This window comes from Hetaerina americana, unplaced genomic scaffold (genome assembly GCF_022747635.1).
Source record: "Hetaerina americana unplaced genomic scaffold, ioHetAmer1.1.p SCAF_3, whole genome shotgun sequence".
Classification (NCBI taxonomy): domain Eukaryota; kingdom Metazoa; phylum Arthropoda; class Insecta; order Odonata; family Calopterygidae; genus Hetaerina; species Hetaerina americana.
Window position 1 is genome coordinate 16088039 of NW_027286874.1, and position 19204 is coordinate 16107242.

Consider the following 19204-nt stretch of genomic DNA (forward strand, 5'->3'; position numbering starts at 1 on the left):
AAAAATTAAAAAAAAAATGGTATTTCATATAAAATGCTAATTTAAAAATTGATCATACAGAATTAAAACCTGGACCCTGCTTAAAACTCTAGGTATTAATTGATGGGATACATTTTACAAAAAATTAAAAAAAAAATGGTATTTCATATAAAATGCTAATTTAAAAATTGATCATACAGAATTAAAACCTGGACCCTGCTTAAAACTCTAGGGGAACACTTACCCTTAAGTGCACTTAATCAAGTAAAATCAGAAATGACTTTTGAAAATGACTATACAAACGTACCCCATGAGGAAGTCAGAAGAGTAAAAGAAGGTTAAACAGTGAAGCAAACAACTATGCTATGCTTACCCAGAGTTTTCTCTCCGTGCATTGCTATGAATGCTAATGGCATTACTTCAGAAGAATGAGCTCGAATTACTTCAGGTGCACGTTGTGCAACATCATGGATCAATTGAGCAGCTGCCGCTCTAGATGCTTCATCTGCATTATAAAATTATATTTCAAATAAGATCTATTATTTGCGCTCGGATATTAGGAAATCGCATCAAATGACATCATGCTAGAAAAATTGTTAGTCAGAGAAAGTTTTAAAATATTTACTGAAAAGGAAAGTAATCTTACCATCTTTTTCCAGGTACCAAGTTTTCAACTTTGCAAATAATTTATGGAGACTACTCTCCTTGGCATTATTCACTAAGTGAGCAACTGCTGAGGAATATGCACGGCGTATTCCTAAAATAGCACCACCACGTCCACTCAGTCCTGACACAAGGCCCGCTAAAAGTTTACCTGTTTCAAGAAAAAAAACACGAACATTCAAACCAGTTACATGAATACCTAAATGAAGCATGTAACTTCAGCGTGACCGAATTTAGTTTCCCAATGAATCACTAAAGAATCCTAGTGATTTTAATGCTATGGCCAATGGAATGCACAATTACATCCACACCTTAATCAAATATGAAGCATAAAGAGCCCATGCACCACAATAATACCACCACTTATTATGAACTATTACTACTCAGAAACAAATGCACTGCAGTGCAATAATGAAATGGCAAATGTAGTTTCAAGGATTCACTCATTTTGAGAATTAAATCCCAAAACAACATCACTTAGAAACCCAGTGCTAAGAAAGTAGTCTGAATACAGCATTACCTGTGTATGGGGCTATTTCAGAATTCTGCAGAGAACACAACTGTGTAATTAGGTGTGCACAGCCAATTCGTGTGCCAATGCCAACTGATGTTTTCATCAATTCTACTATTCTAGGAACAAGCTCTTCCAAAATGGGCCCATCTATATACTGGAAACACTATAGAAAAACAAAATAATGAGATCTCAAAAAATATCAATTTTCTTGATCAAGAAATAAAAACAACAGTAGCTACTTTCAGCTAAGCCATAAACCTAAAAGACCGTTGATATTTGAAATTGATAGTAACATTTCATCAACCATTAATAGAAATCGCCAACAATAATTCTGCATAGTTACATAGAAGTGTAAAACAGATAAGTAGGTACTCCAACACTACTCACCTCCAAAGGTGTTTTTCCAAGCCGTCATTTTCATTTTATGAACGATATCCTACAACTATTGCCAAGTATCATAGAATGAGAGTTACAGGAACTAAAAAGAATTCCATACCTGCCGAATGGTATCTCGAGCATAACCATCCTTAATGATAGGTGTGTTAGAGGTCAGACCAGCTGCCTCAATTGCAAATTCAATTTCTCCCATAGATTCTATGAGAGCAGGTAAAAGTTTTGCCAAATGAGGTTTAATTAATACTCCTGAGGTTGTTACTAAATTGGTTACCATGTGAAGGCTGTGAAAATGAAAAGAGAAAAGTGTATTTTACACATATCTGTTGCATGTAATAATTATAGTATTCTAGAGTTCAATCAAAATAGCCCACTGAATTCATAATAATTTCTTCCAAATTCATGCCAAAAAATTACACAATCTAATTTGAATTAAAGCAAAACAGAACTTCAAACCTCAAAATTTTAACGTTATTAACAGTGCTGCAAACACCTCCATCCAAAAGTATATTCACTATGACATTCAATGCAGTCTCTGCAGCCTTCCCCTGATCTTGATCACATGCACGAATGCAGACCTTCAGAAAAATAGAGAGAAAAATGAAATGGGGCCTACTTGTCTAATTTTGCAGAATGCACACAAGTACCAAATGATATCGTTTATTCTATGAACTTACACACTCCAATGAGTTTAAATTTTAAGTACTGATAATTTGACAAACCTTTGCAAGGAGCCGTGCTGTAGAAGTTGCTGCTCTCCTGGTGGAATCATGAAGTTCATCCATTACCAAGAACAACTTGGCCCAAAGAGGTGGAAGCAATTTCTCGATTAATGATTGATTCAGAAACTTGGGCAGTGAAGTAACTCCCGGTAAAAGAGAGATTGTGTTAGAATCAGGGTTTACTGCAAGAGATGAAGATGAGCTTGGAGACTCGAGAGATGTTGTGGCCACGCCAGTTGATGATGCATTACTACTCATTCCTGGGGAGTTCAATGAGGTGCTAGGTTCACTTAAGGCAGATGGCCCACTAATCCCATCAGGTTGAAGAATGTTAGACAGAGCATGACAACAAGAAAATCTATCTCCCCATGAGCCTGTTGTTAGGTTTTCAGTTATATCATTTATGATCTTCTCATGATATTCATCAACCTGAAATTGGATTGTAAAAAATGATATTTTTAGAGATATGTATTAATCAAGCCAATCCATTTTTAAGGGATATTATTTGGTTATACAACATTTGAACATTAGAGATAACTACTCTACACATGATATCATTTCTAAAAATAAACCAAACCATATGTTTAAAATAGGAGCCATGGCATCGTAGTTATGCATTAAAATTACATAGGTTATAATGGGAGCCCCTGGGCATTTTATTGATTGAAAATATTTGGAGAAAATGACAGCATAACTTTTATTTGTTCCTTGTGACTCTACTATTTTACTGGAATAGGAATACTATTTTGTTATTATTTCAAGTTTTTCTCGAAATTGATAATTTAAAAAAAAAAACCATCAATTTCCAGCTTCCCAGTCCTGTGTGAGGTCACTGGGAAGAGGGAAAAGGTCATGAGCCATACCAATAGAAATTTTTAGAGGTACTCATGTGCCATCACATCACATGAGATTAGCTAGGATTAAATAATAATTACAACAACGTAACTTGCTGAAGAGAAGAATATTCAATTTATCATAAAATTTCAATATCTTAAAAATCTTCCAGCTGTCATTAAAGCTAATAATATTAACAATGCATTTTGTGATGTCAAATTTTAAAGGCACTATTTGCATTATCTTTCAAGTTGATATTTTATCTAGTCAGATGGAGCTTGAAACATGAGTATTCATAGCACGATTTTATCTAATCAAAATGTCAAAAATTGATTATAATATCCTTTTGATTAGGATACAGATAACTCCATTACCACCTAAAATTCTTTGCAGGCCTAATTCATTTGATATAAAGCATTTTTATAGCTCACATATCTGATTTAACTTAACACTGGAAATCATTCTCACTATGACCTCATTACATTAAAGGAACATTTTAACCCACTTAAATTAAATAGGCTGGCAAAATTAAGTTCCCACTAATACCTAATTAAGAAAAACAACTTTTTTTGTTTTTCCCCGCAGTATATTTCAACGCAATCTCCATCAAGATTAATACATTTTTTGTAACATAGCTCTAATGCAGTGATACCGTTTTTATAATCCAATTCGTCAAGTCCCTCAAAATAACCATTAACAACAACAACGATGACACTTCCTCATTGCTCCAAACATTTTTACTTCCAAGCCATTTTTCAAGGTTAGTAAACAGATGATAGTCGCTGGGGACTAAATCCGGTTAATATGGTGGATGGGGGATCAATTCGTTGATATTAGCCATCACAATAACTGACAAATGGGCAGGAGTGCTGTCATGGTGAAACAAGATTTCTTTCTTTGCTAAGTGAGTTCGTTTGCTTTCCACTTTGTCCTTAAATATTGTAATAACTCTTGTGTATTATTGATCTCCGCTGGTCTTAACCTTTTCCAGTTTATCAATGAAAATAATTCCCTTCACATCCCAAAAAACAGTTGCCATCATCTAATTACCCAATAAAATTGTTTTTGCATTTTTTGTTGTTTGTTCACCAGGTCCAATCTATTGTTTTGACTGTTGTTTACTTTCCAGAGTGAAGTGGTCAATCCAAGTATTGTCCACAGTTATAAATTGATGCAAAAATTTGCTGGGGATATGCTTTTAAAGCACCAAATTTTCGATTGAAACAGTTTTCCGGGTCAATTTCTGATGGTGCGCTAGCAAACGCAACACCCACCTAGCACAAAGCTTCTCCATGCCCAAATGTTCATGTAAAATATTGCATTTCAGTTCAGTTGGCATCCTAGTAGTCTTAGCTATCTCACTCACTTTTAATCTATGGTCCATCACCAATTCATGAATTTTTTCAATAATTTCGGGAGTTGTGACCTCAACAGGGTGTTCTGAATGTAGTTTGTCAAAAGTGCAATTGTGACCTTTCTTAAATTCAGAAACCCACTGTTTAACCATTGAATATAATGGAAAAAGTCTTTTAGGGTGGAATCCAGTTCATCTTTAATTTGACGTGGTGTTAGACCTTATAAAGAAAAGCATTTGATGACCGCACACTTCTCTGATTTTTCTATTTCCTCGTAATCAATCAGGATGTCTAGTTCAGTCAGCTTTCAAATGTATACTAACAAAGCAATCGCCCTGAAAATTTATATACAAGCCAGTGAGATATAGTACTATAGAATGCAAGCCATAAATTACATCTGCAGGTGCCATCTATAGGTCAGGCCAGAAACTTTCACCCCACCCTCATATATGCCTTGATAATCCAGCTTTCCACCAGTATTATTTTTAAACTTATTTGCTTAGATTAATATAAATTATACAGTAAAAGAGCATATACATCTCATGTTTCATGTTTGCGCATAAATTCTAATCTCATACTTTATTTTATTCACTTTCATATTACCCCAAATATCAATTAACCCATGGAGTGGCTTCAGTCCACATTACCTTGGAAAATCAAGATCACTATATAAAAAAAAAGAACAAGTAGTTTACCATCAGATAAAAGTAAGAACTGAAAATTACTCAACTATTTTCTTTTGGTCTTGCACTAAGTTGTACCAAATGTCCTCCATGCAGGCTTTTAAATTTGGATTCGGGTGAAACAGGCCACGGTAAATAATTGGCAACAGTTTTGGAATGTCATCTATTAATCCTTTGGTTCCCTCTTTGCCCAGGGCAGATGACTTAGATGAAAACTGAAAAAGGTTATATTAGTTCAGTAATAATATATCTGTACCAATTTCAAGGGAATTAATTCTTAGTGTCTATGCGGACCCATCAGAGCTAGGCAATGTTTTACCACAATGGCCAAAATTTAAGACAGCACCAAATATAAGCCTTTTTTGGTTTTTGTAGTCATTTTCGGTAAAAAAAACAACATCCACATAGAAATAGTTAGGAAGCATGTAGTAGGCTTGGTGTGAATAATTCAGATTTATTTATGACAAACTTTATAATAGCATAGCCACATTTATAAGAGAAATATTATACACATTAAAAGTTTTACAATCCAACAAGCTCATTTCCTCAGAATTTGTGGATGTTCAAGAAAATTCTTAGGCATATCTATATTAATCGCCCAGAAACACAATACAAAGAAACAGAAAAGAAGGAAGAACAAATAAGCCACTTACCCTTTCTGAACTCTTCAGTGAACCAGCACTGCCTGAATTAATTAGCTCTAGGAAATGATACATTAGTTCTGGATGTTCTAAGGTTGTTGCTAAGGCACAGAGTTCCCGGTATGTAGATATATGGTTGCTAACGGAACCTGATCCAGAGTTATCAGTGGAACGAGTACTCAAAATGTCATAATGGAGTTGCTGCACTAATTGCTTCTTCTGCTCCTCACCCTCACTACTGGAGTACAGTGTTATCAAACCCTTGGCAGCATGATATGCTGCATCTAAAGAAAAAATTTGGGCATATTATAACCGATGCACATTGACACTCAATACCACAAAAAAAATCACAGGGAAGCATATTAACTTAATAATAATTATCATTAACATATCAAAATTTCAACTGCAGCATCACCACAACTAGATTAAATTATATGGTGAGCGTTTTTATGACATGACCTTTGAAGATTTATTTTTAAAATGCTATCTGTCACATCATCTCCTCGAGTAGCCTTCTCAGTCCACCCAACCAACCCACTTAATCATTAAAAGAAACGGGGTTTTAACAGTCAAGATTTGTCATACATTTTTGGAAAAAGAAAGGTGAATTCCTTCATTTGCCAAACAAATGGAGGTACATGAGTACATCTATTTTCAGAATGCTTTAGTATACTTGTTTATAAATTTTAAATGCTCAAGCAAAACATTTACGACAACAGTACATGTATATGAATGTAAATCATCATGTTCCAAGTGGATTTGATATTTAAAAGGGAAAAGAGTCATAATTAGAGGGTGAAGAAAAAAAAGCGGAGGTAGCTTCCAGAGGCAGTGAAAAGAAAGTCCAATAAATGCAATACTGTACTTTAACCCCCATCACTGGTGATGAGACTTACAGATTACAACTTTAGGCAATGTGATGGCATGAATATATTGTGATATATATATTTAGGCAATGCGATGACTTAAGATATTTTCTGTTGCTAAGAAGGTGTGATTAAATTTGAATGCATATTCATATGGAATAAGCAGTTGCACATCACACTGATGCCAGGTAGATTCCATTCAAGAGTTGGTTCTCTTAGGGCTCAAAAATATTTCCATTTTGCTACTTTGGTTTGACTTAATTTTCCAAAAATTTTACTGACTTAATTAACTATAGTTTACTTCCCTCATAAATCAAATATTCATAAAATGCTTTTTCAATAAGAATTAATCAGAAAGCAAAATTTAAAAATGAAAATTCTGGGGAAAAGCTTACGATTTTTTTCCATCAGGAGATCCACCAATGCCCTCTGCACTTCTATTAAGCGCTTCTGCATCTCTTCTTCTTTTGAAAAACTACCCAGTAATTCGAGAAGCCAAACAGATAATGCCTATTTAGGGATTAAAAGTTCACTTTATCAATAGCCTAATCGAATTTCTTCAAGAAATATTGAAAATCAATTAAATCCAGTTCAGATGCGATTCATTGAATGATTTTTCTCACCACACGTGAATTTGGATGAGTATCTTTGCTCAATCTTGTCAGAAGTTCATTAAGCACCCATCTCAAATCCTCTTTATATGAACCGTCTTGGGTATCTATGGGTGATATCATATCTCCCCGTGTTCTCCATGGGTCAAGGGATGCTGTACAATGTGGTCCTAGTACACAGCAAATAATAGCCTTTCCAATGCAATTATGAACCTGTCCATGGAAAAAAAATTAATAATTCCGTTGCTCAATTGCATACAAAGTTACTCCACAAAGCACTTAGAACAAAAATTTATTATTTATGGTCATCGTGAAATGAACTTCTGTTTTCAGGCATATCGGAATAAGATCGGCAGATGGGTTGCCAATGCCCAGTGGACAACCACCTACATAACCTTAAAATTATTTATGATAAGTGAGACTTGGATGTGAATTATTTGATAAAATGACATTTCAAATTTAGCAGAAAATAATTATGTGCAAAACTCATATCCACCTATTACAAAAACCTGTAAGTAATTCATTACAACATATGCTGCTGTTTAACCTGAAATCAACTTTGTAGCCCAATAATGCAATTACATGGACAGGGCATAAAATAGGCTCAATGATTACCAACAATTATATTCTCAAACAGTTGCACTATACAAATGAAAACATACTATTATAGCCCAGTTGTTTTCCTTGAAGTTCATTTAATCATCAATTAGGTGAGATATTATATGAAGACAGAGTGGTTTCTGTGTGTATAATGACACTAGCACACATATTGTTTTAGGACACCTTTTCAGAAAATTGAAATATGATGACTTAATAGTATTCCAGACTACTAACATGTCCTCAGAGCCATTGGAGCATTGTATTCTCAGCTTCCTTTGCCTGATAACAGCCCGTTATTTCTTCTACCCTTAGACATTGAAGATTCTTGTTTTTGTTGATTTTGTAATCAAGCTTGGATTGATTTCATGAATTATTATTACACTGAATTTGAATAAAAATCCCTCTTTAAATCTTTCCCTGCTAGCATAAGAAATAATCAGTAAAATCATTTTTCAGGAGCCTGAAAGAAGTCTGACAAAATTTCACTCAATTCTACCATTGCTGCTTCTGTGGTATTCGGAGAATTAAAAACTTTTTTCACAATACAAATAATTCTGCATTAGTTAAGGCCACCCTTGGAGTTCTTAAGGTTTTTACAGAATGTGCAAGAATTTGGAAAACTTGAGCCCTTCAATTTTGCAAATAACCGAACTAGTTGTTAATGTTTTCATTGTATTATGGGGCTTGATAATTCAGCAGTTTGTGTTTTTTTTTCATTTTTTCAGTTTGTAAAAATCAACAATGTCCATGTGCTCAGCTAAGATACACTACTAAACCACAATTTTCTTCTAATAATCAGAGGCATGGGAAGCCGGACAGCTTGTACCATTTAACTCCTCAATAAATGTGGCATACAGGTGCTTCCTTTAACAAGCACTTAAAAATAGACTCTTCATCATTCTTACTACTTCAATCAGTGAAGGCATCCCCAGCATCTATTTATTAGAAACTAGATTCAGGTTGTGTGACAACACAATGTTCACCAAGTGATCACCAATAACTAATGTTTGGGTTAGTTCGCCCTTGGTCATACAGCATAAAAATTCTGTGGCATAAGAGTCTACCTGTTTAAAGTTAATAGCATATTGTTAATGTGAGGCTAAAATGGCACAAACACAATGTTTTGAACTGGCAGGCCACACAATATGCTGATGATAGGATCCATCCAGCGTTCCAAATAGAATAACAAGGATAGTATCATGTTTTGTCTACATTACTGTCACCCAGAATGTCCATTTCGCCTCATCAACTTTATAAATTACATGGACTATATTTTTAAAATATACTCTTCAGAGAGGGATATTGACCTCAGGTCTTTCCATGTATGCCAATCCTCCGTTTCATCCATCAAAACATTTAAATCCTTCACTGCAGAACTCTGGTATCACCTTATTTTAGAAGTTTGTATGGCTGAGTTTGCTAATATTATCATCTAAAATGGGTAGTTTCAATATACTTTTAGAAATTCAAACTGAATTCATTATAAGACCCATAACTGTGGTTTGAATGAGTGGTTCCATAGAGAACTAATGAGCAGGAAAATCTCTTCTGCCGGAAAATTAGAAATAAGGAGGCAGAGAATTTGGATATGTGCACGCTGCCATAAAATATGACAGAAATTTAATGTTTCCCATTTTTGCAAAATGTAGAATCATGTGCATTATTTTGTTAAGCACACACTTTGAAAATTTTACTTATTACTTAATCCATAACTGTATATGCACTAGGGTACATGCAGCATACAAGAAGGGGGGAGGAAGGCAGAGAAAACCATAAAGAATGCTTTATATTATGGATAATTCCTCAGTTGAACTTGGATTCTTCAGTTGCTATGAAGATGCTCAAACCTTGACTTACATGCTGACAAGTGTCTACTGCATTTTAAAATGAAAGCTTAACTCTTCCAAGCAACACTTTTTTTTCCAAACAAGAGTTGAGCTTTCATATCCATAGAATGAAATTCATAAATTTAAATAGTTAAAAAAATAAATTTTTACAATTTTCCTTTTCAATATAAATTGTTATTTTTTGAAAGCAATACTCTCCACTGAAATATCATTTGACAATTAGAATGAACTACAAACTGCAAACCATAGGCCTTAAAACCCACACAAATTTTCATTCATACTACATTTATGTGTGCCAAATTTTGCTTACCTCAATATCTTTAGTATCTCTGGCCATGTCAAAAAAAATATTTATAATATCTCGTCGGTGAGAAAATTTCTGACCAACACACAGATATCCAGCTGCTTTTGCAGCTTCTTCCTTAACCTTAAAATAAAAAGAACATTAAGGTAATGAAAAGACAACAGTCAGAAATTGAGGTCTCTACAAAAGAAGAACAAGCCACTTTCAAGAGAACTAAGCATTCATAATTAGAGGTGGCGGTTGAAGTCAATTATTTGATCAGAATTCACAGCCATACACTAATACAAAATTATCTACAAATGGTATTAAGGCTTAACACTTCTCTCATATTACATAGAGCATCTTCTGTATTGATGAAATTTCTTTGCCTGAAGTAATTACTTCACTCCTGAAGACTCTCAAAGCAACACAATTGCAACATATAGCCACAACAAAATCCACACACATCTTCAAATTCAAAATACAAATTCACAGCCTTATCGTTCCATGAGTTGGCATACATTTTTGGTCAAGTGTTCATTTTATTACGATTCAACTGGAAAATTAAGTGTATTTTTCATGGGTAAGATAGCCATTGTTTTCTTTATAACTTAAGCTAGGACTAATGATTGCAACAGAAGATGAACTTCTTTTTCATAATTGTGACTTTTATTCAGTAAAAGAAAATGTCAATTTGAAGAAGGAATACAGCAGTAAGCTATATTCTCTCAAAATCTTGGGTCTGTGAAATTTATTACAATTAGTTCAAGATAACATTTTCCCATAAAATTGCAGGTCTTTCCTTATCAGTGAAACTGGTCATAAAAAATTGGAACCAACATGAATGAGCTACTACCTACATTATCCTTTTATTGATATTGATGGTTCAATAATCACAGAACACAATATGAGTCCAACGTGACTAACTACTGTACGCATAACATAAAAATAAATATTTTTCTCCTATTCCATAGGTATTACTAGGATTCTTAAATGAATATTTTCATTCAATCTAAAGTTTTGTATCATGAAAAAATTAATTTTGAGGATAATATTAGCCAATTACCTGAGTCACTCAGGCAAGTGATTGACATTTGAAATTGATTGTTTAGTGTACATACACTGGAAAATGAGTACAAAAATTGAGACACTTAAAATGGAGTAGTGAAGAATTCACTGTGATGTATACATGTAGGTGATAGTCATAGAAAGCCAATTAAACTCACAAGCCAGATAATAACCTCTATGTCAAAGGCTTCATACGTATCACCTGACAATCACCATATGCTTGTACAAATGATTCCAAAACACCTGTTTTTTTCTGAATTAAAATCAAGAATTGAAACTGCCTAAATTCCCTAATGATAAAAAAACTAATTTAATGATAAAATAAGATATAAAAAAAAGTTGACACATCTGGCCAATCAAGTTTCCCAAATTACAATTTACACAAAAAATTTGATCATAACATGTTTGAGCAACTATTTTAACCAAAATCCTACTACAGCAACCAGATGCATTTATGAAAACCAAGGAAAATAATTGGTAAAATTGAAGTGGAAATATATATCAACAACAAGGGGAGCATAACTTAATGCATTAACAGTATTATTATTGATCACATACCTTGGAAGATATTTTTGGATTTTTTAGAACTGCACCCAATTTTTTAACAATTTCCAATTTGCTCAACGAATTAGACTGAGCACCATTAGATGAAGTAGCCTCAAGGCTGCTGTTTTGCTCAGAGCCATCATCTGGAATGGGAAGTGGTGAACATCTTCCAAGCTCTCCAACTGCGGTGCATGCTGCACTGACAAGAAGTGACTGAGAATTTTCTAAAAATGGAACAACAGCTTTCAGTCCTTTTGTAAATGTCGCTTTTGAAACCAACACATCAGAGTCGAGATCCAATAGAGACTCCTGACTTTTCTTAACTTGCAGTCTTCTTTCCAAGCAATAGCAAATTGCCAAAATATAACCATGTTGGGCTTCGACATTCTATAGGGAAAGCAGAATTAATCACATTTTATGCATATTGGTATGAAATAAACAATACAAAAGGCATGTAAAAGAAAATATACACACCTTTTTACTAACTTGCCGAAGGAGAAATGTCATGTTTTCCTCAAAGTTAGCATCATCAAGACCATGTGCAACCACCATCCCATAAATAATTGATGCTATTTCACGCATATCTTCTGAGGTGGATACTAATATTCCCTATTAAAAATAGTGATTATAATAATGAACATACAATACTACACATGAAACGTCAATATCTGAAAATAACAGGATTCCCAGTGACTGCCAAAAGTACACTTCATCAACTACCCCCAGACTGATTTCTGCTTTATTATTTGGAAATGTACACAATTTTAACTCACTTTTTTTAAAGCACTAGTCTCAATGCAGTGTGCCCAGTTCAATACATACTAATAATTTTATTTTAACTTTCCCTTAATTCCAGCAGCCAAATCACCAGAGTTTACACAACAAACATCTATGAGGTGAGGTTTGAATCTTTGGATTGGTACATAGCTTCATCAGATTAACCCAGTGGACATCGGATGGTATTTTAGTTATTAATGCAGTATTACCTTTAGCCACTTGAGATCAGAAGACAGTTTTGATGCAAACTGTTCAGGCAGACTTCCAACGAGATCTAGCAGACAGCACAAGGCACCCAGTTCTGTCCAAAAATAAAAATATGCTTTTATCATTTTTCTGTTATTAATAATAGTAGTCTAGAAATTAAAAGTAGGTTCTAGAAAAAATCCTGATAGCATTATTTCACTACTATTTCTCATTTTTCAGGTCCATAATCTATATTCTTTCATGACATCCAAAATGTTTATTTTCCTTCTCTGATTCTTTTGTCTCATATTTTCCTTTCTATCATAGCCTTAAACCACCAATTTCCACTCAATCTCTCATATTCTACATAATCTTCATATTCTTCCCCAAGGTAATGGTTTCAAAACATAATTTACGCCAAATTTAACCCACCACAAACTTTTGAGGTTAGGACTATCACAAGGACAAACTTTTTAAAGTGCATAATTTCTAAATTGTTATTATAAATGCAGAAATGGAAGTATCTAGCGATATGACTTAGGAAATGGCACGGAATGACAGCAAAATGGTTAAATTCAAATTCTAGTCTTAACACAGGATGACATATCAAGCAATCCTAACAACACAGACAATATATAACCAGTGACTGTCTCCTTTCATCTTTCCCCCTCTAATCTACTAACTTCCAACAAGAAAAAATACATAATAAAGTAAACAGTACATTAGGTAACTCAACCAAAATATAAACATGAAAGAATGGTATTAGCAATGCATGTGTATAGAAAACAATAAAAAAATTTATTTATTTATTGTACCTTCAACAGCCTAATGAGCTAATAGAAATTTAAGTAGCTGACTCAGCAATAACCTTTACTTTGAGGTTTCATCTCATGTCAAAACCTGACAAAAATTTAGATATTCATGAAACCACATTATTTTGGAAGTCAAGGCGCTAAAAGTATTGAACTACATATACCTGTAATATCTGGGTTAAAAGTAATTCTGTTTAAAAAAAAAGTTCTTGCTATTCTGTATTTTTCCAGTGAAATCTCAAAGCCATTGCATTTGTTTCTTAAAATAATAAGTTAATTGCCCAGGCAGGTTTAATTGATTCTACTTTTACATGAATGACTAAGACTTAGTACACCTGAAATCTCAGTCTTTCAAACACATTGGTTACAACCTAGAAGTAAATGAATTATTACATGAACCAAGAATGTTTATTTAACAGGAAATGATAAAATGCACAAAGTTACAACCATTGCATTGTTACCTCACAGTAAATGACTGATTATAGTAAGGATTCTGTAAAAAAATTACTTTAATTTGGTAATATAAGTAATAACTAATGACTTACTACCTTGATCAAAAAGTTCCCGGAATAACCACCGTGTGGCGCTCCCATCGTTCCGATATTTGAGTTCTGTTTTTTTGTTAAATTGGTACATCTGTTGTTGATATTCCCTTTAAATCTTAGTGTCATAACTTGACATTTGCAAAAGTTACGGTCGGTTTTCGGTATGTCCATCAGTGCTTCCTGCGATTTTTCCATTACTTCCTCTCGGCTGCTAAAACGCGTTCCCCGTAATGGTTTTTTAACTCGATTGAACAGAAAGAAGTCACAGGGAGCCAAATCAGGTGAATTCGGTGGCTGTTGGATGGTATTTGTTGCATTTTTCGTCAAAAAATTACGAATAATGATAGCACTGTGCGACGGTGCGTTATCATGGTGCAAAATCCACGAGTTTTCTGCCCACATTTCTGGTCTCTTTCGGCGAATTGCTTCACGCAAACGTCTCATAACGCCCAAATAATACTCTTTGTTTACTGTCTGGCCTTCTGGCAAAAATTCATGATGCACTACACCGTTGTAATCCATGAAAACCGTCAGCATTGCCTTCTTTTTTGACTGAAAACGACGTGGTTTTTTTGGTCTCGGCTCATTTGGTGAACGCCATTCACTTGCCTGATGTCTGGATTGCGTGTCGTACTCATAAACCCACGTCTCGTCTCCAGTAATGATCCTTTTGATGAATGTGGGATCGGATTCAGCCTCGCAAATCATGTCTTTTGCGGCGTCAACACGGTCTCTTTTTTGCATGAAATTGAGGTCTCTTGGCATGCTACACGACGGAAACCCAAATCATTAACCACAATGTCTTGGGCGGATCCATAGGCAATGTTCAAGTCCTCCGCTATTTCTCTGATGGTTAATTTGCGGTTATTGACCAACATTTCTTTTACTTTATCAATGTTTTCACCGACTTTCGATGTCGATGGTCTGCCACTGCGTTCATCATCTTCGATTGACTCACGACCACTTCTGAACCGCTCGTGCCACTGGTAAACGACCGTTTTTTTTAGAGAATCGTTGCCGAAACACTTTTCCAACATTTCCAACGTCCGTGCGCCACTAAATCCGTTTTTTACGCAAAATTTAATACAAGTTCGTTGTTGCAAATTTAAATCCATTTCTGCAATTGTAAAAAATCGCCAACACACACAGAGATAGATGTACTCTTGGCTACGTAACTTTTGCAAATGTCAAGTTATGACACTAAGATTTAAAGGGAATATCAACAACAGATGTACCAATTTAACAAAAAAAACAGAACTCAAATCGGAACGATGGGAGCGCCACACGGTGGTTATTCCGGGAACTTTTTGATCAAGGTAGTATAAGTAAAATTATGGGTAGCAGGATAATTGCTTGAAGAAAGAGAGTCATTTATTGCTACTCATCTCAAAATCGATATTCATCCTTCAAAGGGCTTTCCTCACCTGGGCGATGAGATAGAAACTGCTGGATAAGGTTCACATACTTCTCCAGAGGACAATCTGACTTGGCGGAAGGTTGCTTATTCCATGGCTCAACACCATCTATTACACCTTCCAAAAACCCTTTAAGGCTAGGAACAATTTGCTTTGGATGATATGCCACAGTTCTGGTAATTGGGACATTAAGTTGATGAAGGTAGCACATCCTGACATACACCAACATCTATGGATGCAAAGACAACAGAAATAATATTTTAAAATCAATTTATACTTTCACCTAGAATTTATGAGTGTTTCTGACAAGTTCCCTTTTTTGTCAATTTTCTCAAATTCTTTTTGTCCCAATCTCAATAAAAAGTTAACCACTGCAACAAAAAAATAACAGGTCACCATTTTCAATGGATACAATCGAGTCTGTGACTTAAATATAACTGGGGGAATCATTTGTAATGTATAACAAAGAAGTGCTATAAGGATGAAAAAGAGGGTCAGGGAGTAAGAGCCAATGGCATGATTTAGAGCCTAAATTAAAGATGAAATGCAAAATCTGAGCCATTAAAAGATAAGACTGTCACATCAGAATCACATAATGATCTTCAATTAATAACATTTCATGAATGCAGTTGGTTTTCAGTTAGACCACTGTTTTACTAAACGTAGCAGCCCCAGGAGGCTTAGTATTTATAGCCAAATCTATTATTTTTTTAATAACTCCCTGAAGTCCTTAGTTTACATTTTTCTGATGGTTTGAGGAATATTGACAATATTTTTTAATATGCTAAAATCTCATCTCCAATGAATGACCTCAGCTGTCAGGCACCTACCCTAGTATTAACTATTGCTAATTTCTATGTGAATTTACATGCCAAAGGCAAAGGTTGTGTTGAGTTCTACCCACAGCTATCAAAACTGACCTTTGGGTCGTTTACTGCGGTGGGAGTTCATTTTGGGAAACAACTGAAATCTACCGGGTCCACTACAATTTTTTGACCACAGTTACATGGTATCCCAAATACCATATCACTAGTCAGTGAGGTAATTCTATTATGTTAAGAGGTCTATTTATAACCAGAAACCAAATAATAACTGGGATACAATTGATTAAAAACTGGCAAAATTTTCAACAAAATAAAATTTATTAATGAGACCGGTTTCAATGTATCTACATCATCGTCAGGTAACAGTCATCACTCAAAGAGTCCAGTATATATGCTGAAAAGCAAGTAAGGGGAAGGCAGGGGAAAGAGGAGGGAAAATATTTTTTTATTTTGTGGAAAATATTGCCAATTTTTAATTAATTATGATATTCCACCTTATCACGCCTGACACGTCTCTTTCTATTTACGGATACAATTGGCCCAAAAACATATTTATCGGTTCTGCAGGTAGATGTAAGATAGGTGTGTGGGCATGGTTTCAAATAATTTTGTCATTGGAAACATATCCTTAAATGTTAAATTAACATTATTTCAAAATACATCAATAAAGTAACTTAAAACATGAGATTTCAACAAACTCACATCACTGAACACTGCTGGAGGAAATGGCAGAAGGAGTGAACTTGAAGTAGAAGACTGACTATGCTGCTTCGTTCTAACTCTAGCCTCTGCTTGCCCTATAACACACTTGATCATGGCAAAGAAGTCGGGCACACTCTCACTGTTACTCTCTTCAGATTTGGGTAACATATCTTCAGAGCGTAAATTTTTCTCCAAGGAGCTCCACATTTCTTTGTAATTCCGGCCCAGTTTGTTTCCATATAATGCTAACCGTGCATCTTGAGATATTGTTTCCAAACTAAAAAAAATTAATATTTTGACCATGTTATTCAAACAAAAGAGAGCCATTTAACAAGAATGATTACCCCATGCATATTAGACAACAAAATATTTGTAATACCATAATATGCCACATTTTTCTATCCATATCATAATTAGATAGCAATTTCAGTTTTTGAACCACATACCTTTAAACATTAATTTATTAAGCACATTATTGCTTCTTAGTATTGAAATTATTTTATTTAATCTCTCTTGTTAAATAATAAGATTATGCTTGTTTATGATCCCAGGCTATAACTTTAACTGCATAATTTCAGCCATAACATAATAACATGTTGATTTTTTTAAGTACAAGGATGATATATAAGTATAAGGATTTATGCAAATAGATGAATTAAAAACCCTTATGTAATTGGGTCAAGACATGAAATACCAAAGCTACCAATAATTCAATCACTGGAAACAAAAAATGAGTTTTTCTTCTAAAATCAGTCATTTTTACATGTTGCACAATGAAAATGGTTAAACCAAAAGGATAAATCCACTCTGGAATAATATTTATTCGATTATACATTCCAGCTTCAGTCATATTCTGAATAAGCAATACCATGACGGGAAAGTGATGCCTTTGTCATTCAATTTGACTCAGAGAACGAGGCCAAACACACAAAACAAAACCGTCATAACTTCTAAATATTGTTTATTGAGCACATCATCATTTAAAATAAACAAATATACATTATTTTGGACATTATCAAGATCACCTACACCATCACCATAGCCACAGAATTCTCATTTTCAAACAACTTAATATGATCACTCTTTAAACATACTTTATCACTAAAAATGAAATGTTATGCAAAATCACCACTAAGCATTTAAAATAAAAGCAATACAAACATAAATTATCTAAACAAATAAAAAAATTCTCAAGTTCCCAGAATGGAAGTCTACTTTATCATGAAAACAGGCCATTGTAGTTTTGTTTTATCATGTGTAAATGCTTGCCTTCTATCAATAATTTGCATCATTCATCATAAGCATACTTATATCAGTTGAAATGAAATTTCTCCGAATCGTGGAAATTGTTATCCAACGTTAATTATAGTGCTTGGCTCCCAGTGGTCATTTCATTGGAATCTTCCCTATGGATTCCTCTCTCCTATTTATTTGGAAATTACATTCTGTATGAGAATAGCAGCATGATTGGCATGTCCCTCTGCAAGAGTCAAGTCCCCATAAGCCCTTAGTGCATGTGTGTATGTCACTCACCAGAGTCACCATAGACCACAAATTCAAGTAAGAACGTGTTTGCATGTATGTTGTATGTTATTCCATTTTGCTTACTACGATTTGTTGTTCTATTTTTTAATTTTTTCATTGTATTCCATCATCTTCACTGCTTTTTGCTCTCATTACCTTACAGTTCATCCTCATTTATCATTTTATTTAAACAGCTGTGGATACATTCTCTGATTATTTAAAGGAAATTGCAACCATTAATTTTATTACTATTTATTTAACCACTTTATCATGGCAAGATTGAGACATTATAGTCCCTTCTTCCACCCAACCCCCAAATGTAACATTAAAGTAGTAGTAGTTTTGGGGGAGGCGACCGACAGCTGAGGTCATTTGCGCCATAGGGGATGGATAGGAAAGGATGAAGGGTGGAGAGAAACCCGACGTCGGCATTAGCCTACTCTTAACGAAAGGCGCCAAGGGGTCCGCAGCTTAACGTCCCATCCGACGGACGGCGTACTCACTCAAAGTGCCCTCCACAAAGCACCTCAAGCAGGGATCGAGATACCTCTGAAAAATATTCAACACCGCCGGGATTTGAACCCGGGCCCTCTGGGTGGGAAGCCAGTACGCGAGCCCCCGCACCATCTCGATCCCCGTAACATTAAAGATAATTACAAACCCCCAAGGTGGAGGAAAACCCATCTAGGTCGGAATCAAGCCTGCTGCCTCTGAATCTAGGCTAGGACATTAGCCTACCACTACTGGGGATGGTGAAAATCCATGAATATACCTGTCTTAATGGCTAGATGTTGAATGATAAAGCAGATTGGTT

The 19204-nt window shown here is 34.7% G+C and overlaps 1 protein-coding gene across 1 annotated transcript in view; it reads right to left on the reverse strand.

The window, feature by feature from the left end:
* Positions 1-19204, reverse strand: part of LOC139690599 (proteasome adapter and scaffold protein ECM29-like) — a 60730-nt gene that overhangs the window by 19251 nt on the left and 22275 nt on the right. Inside the window, exons 13-28 of the mRNA XM_071588078.1 lie at positions 16867-17143; positions 15350-15569; positions 12592-12683; positions 12080-12214; positions 11618-11992; positions 10019-10135; positions 7274-7474; positions 7046-7160; positions 5797-6068; positions 5191-5358; positions 2272-2700; positions 2006-2127; positions 1653-1833; positions 1163-1319; positions 626-793; positions 353-484 (exon numbers count right to left, since the gene is read on the reverse strand). Coding sequence (XP_071444179.1) covers positions 353-484; positions 626-793; positions 1163-1319; positions 1653-1833; positions 2006-2127; positions 2272-2700; positions 5191-5358; positions 5797-6068; positions 7046-7160; positions 7274-7474; positions 10019-10135; positions 11618-11992; positions 12080-12214; positions 12592-12683; positions 15350-15569; positions 16867-17143 — 3161 coding nt within the window. The remainder of the gene's footprint in view (positions 1-352; positions 485-625; positions 794-1162; positions 1320-1652; positions 1834-2005; positions 2128-2271; positions 2701-5190; positions 5359-5796; positions 6069-7045; positions 7161-7273; positions 7475-10018; positions 10136-11617; positions 11993-12079; positions 12215-12591; positions 12684-15349; positions 15570-16866; positions 17144-19204) is intronic.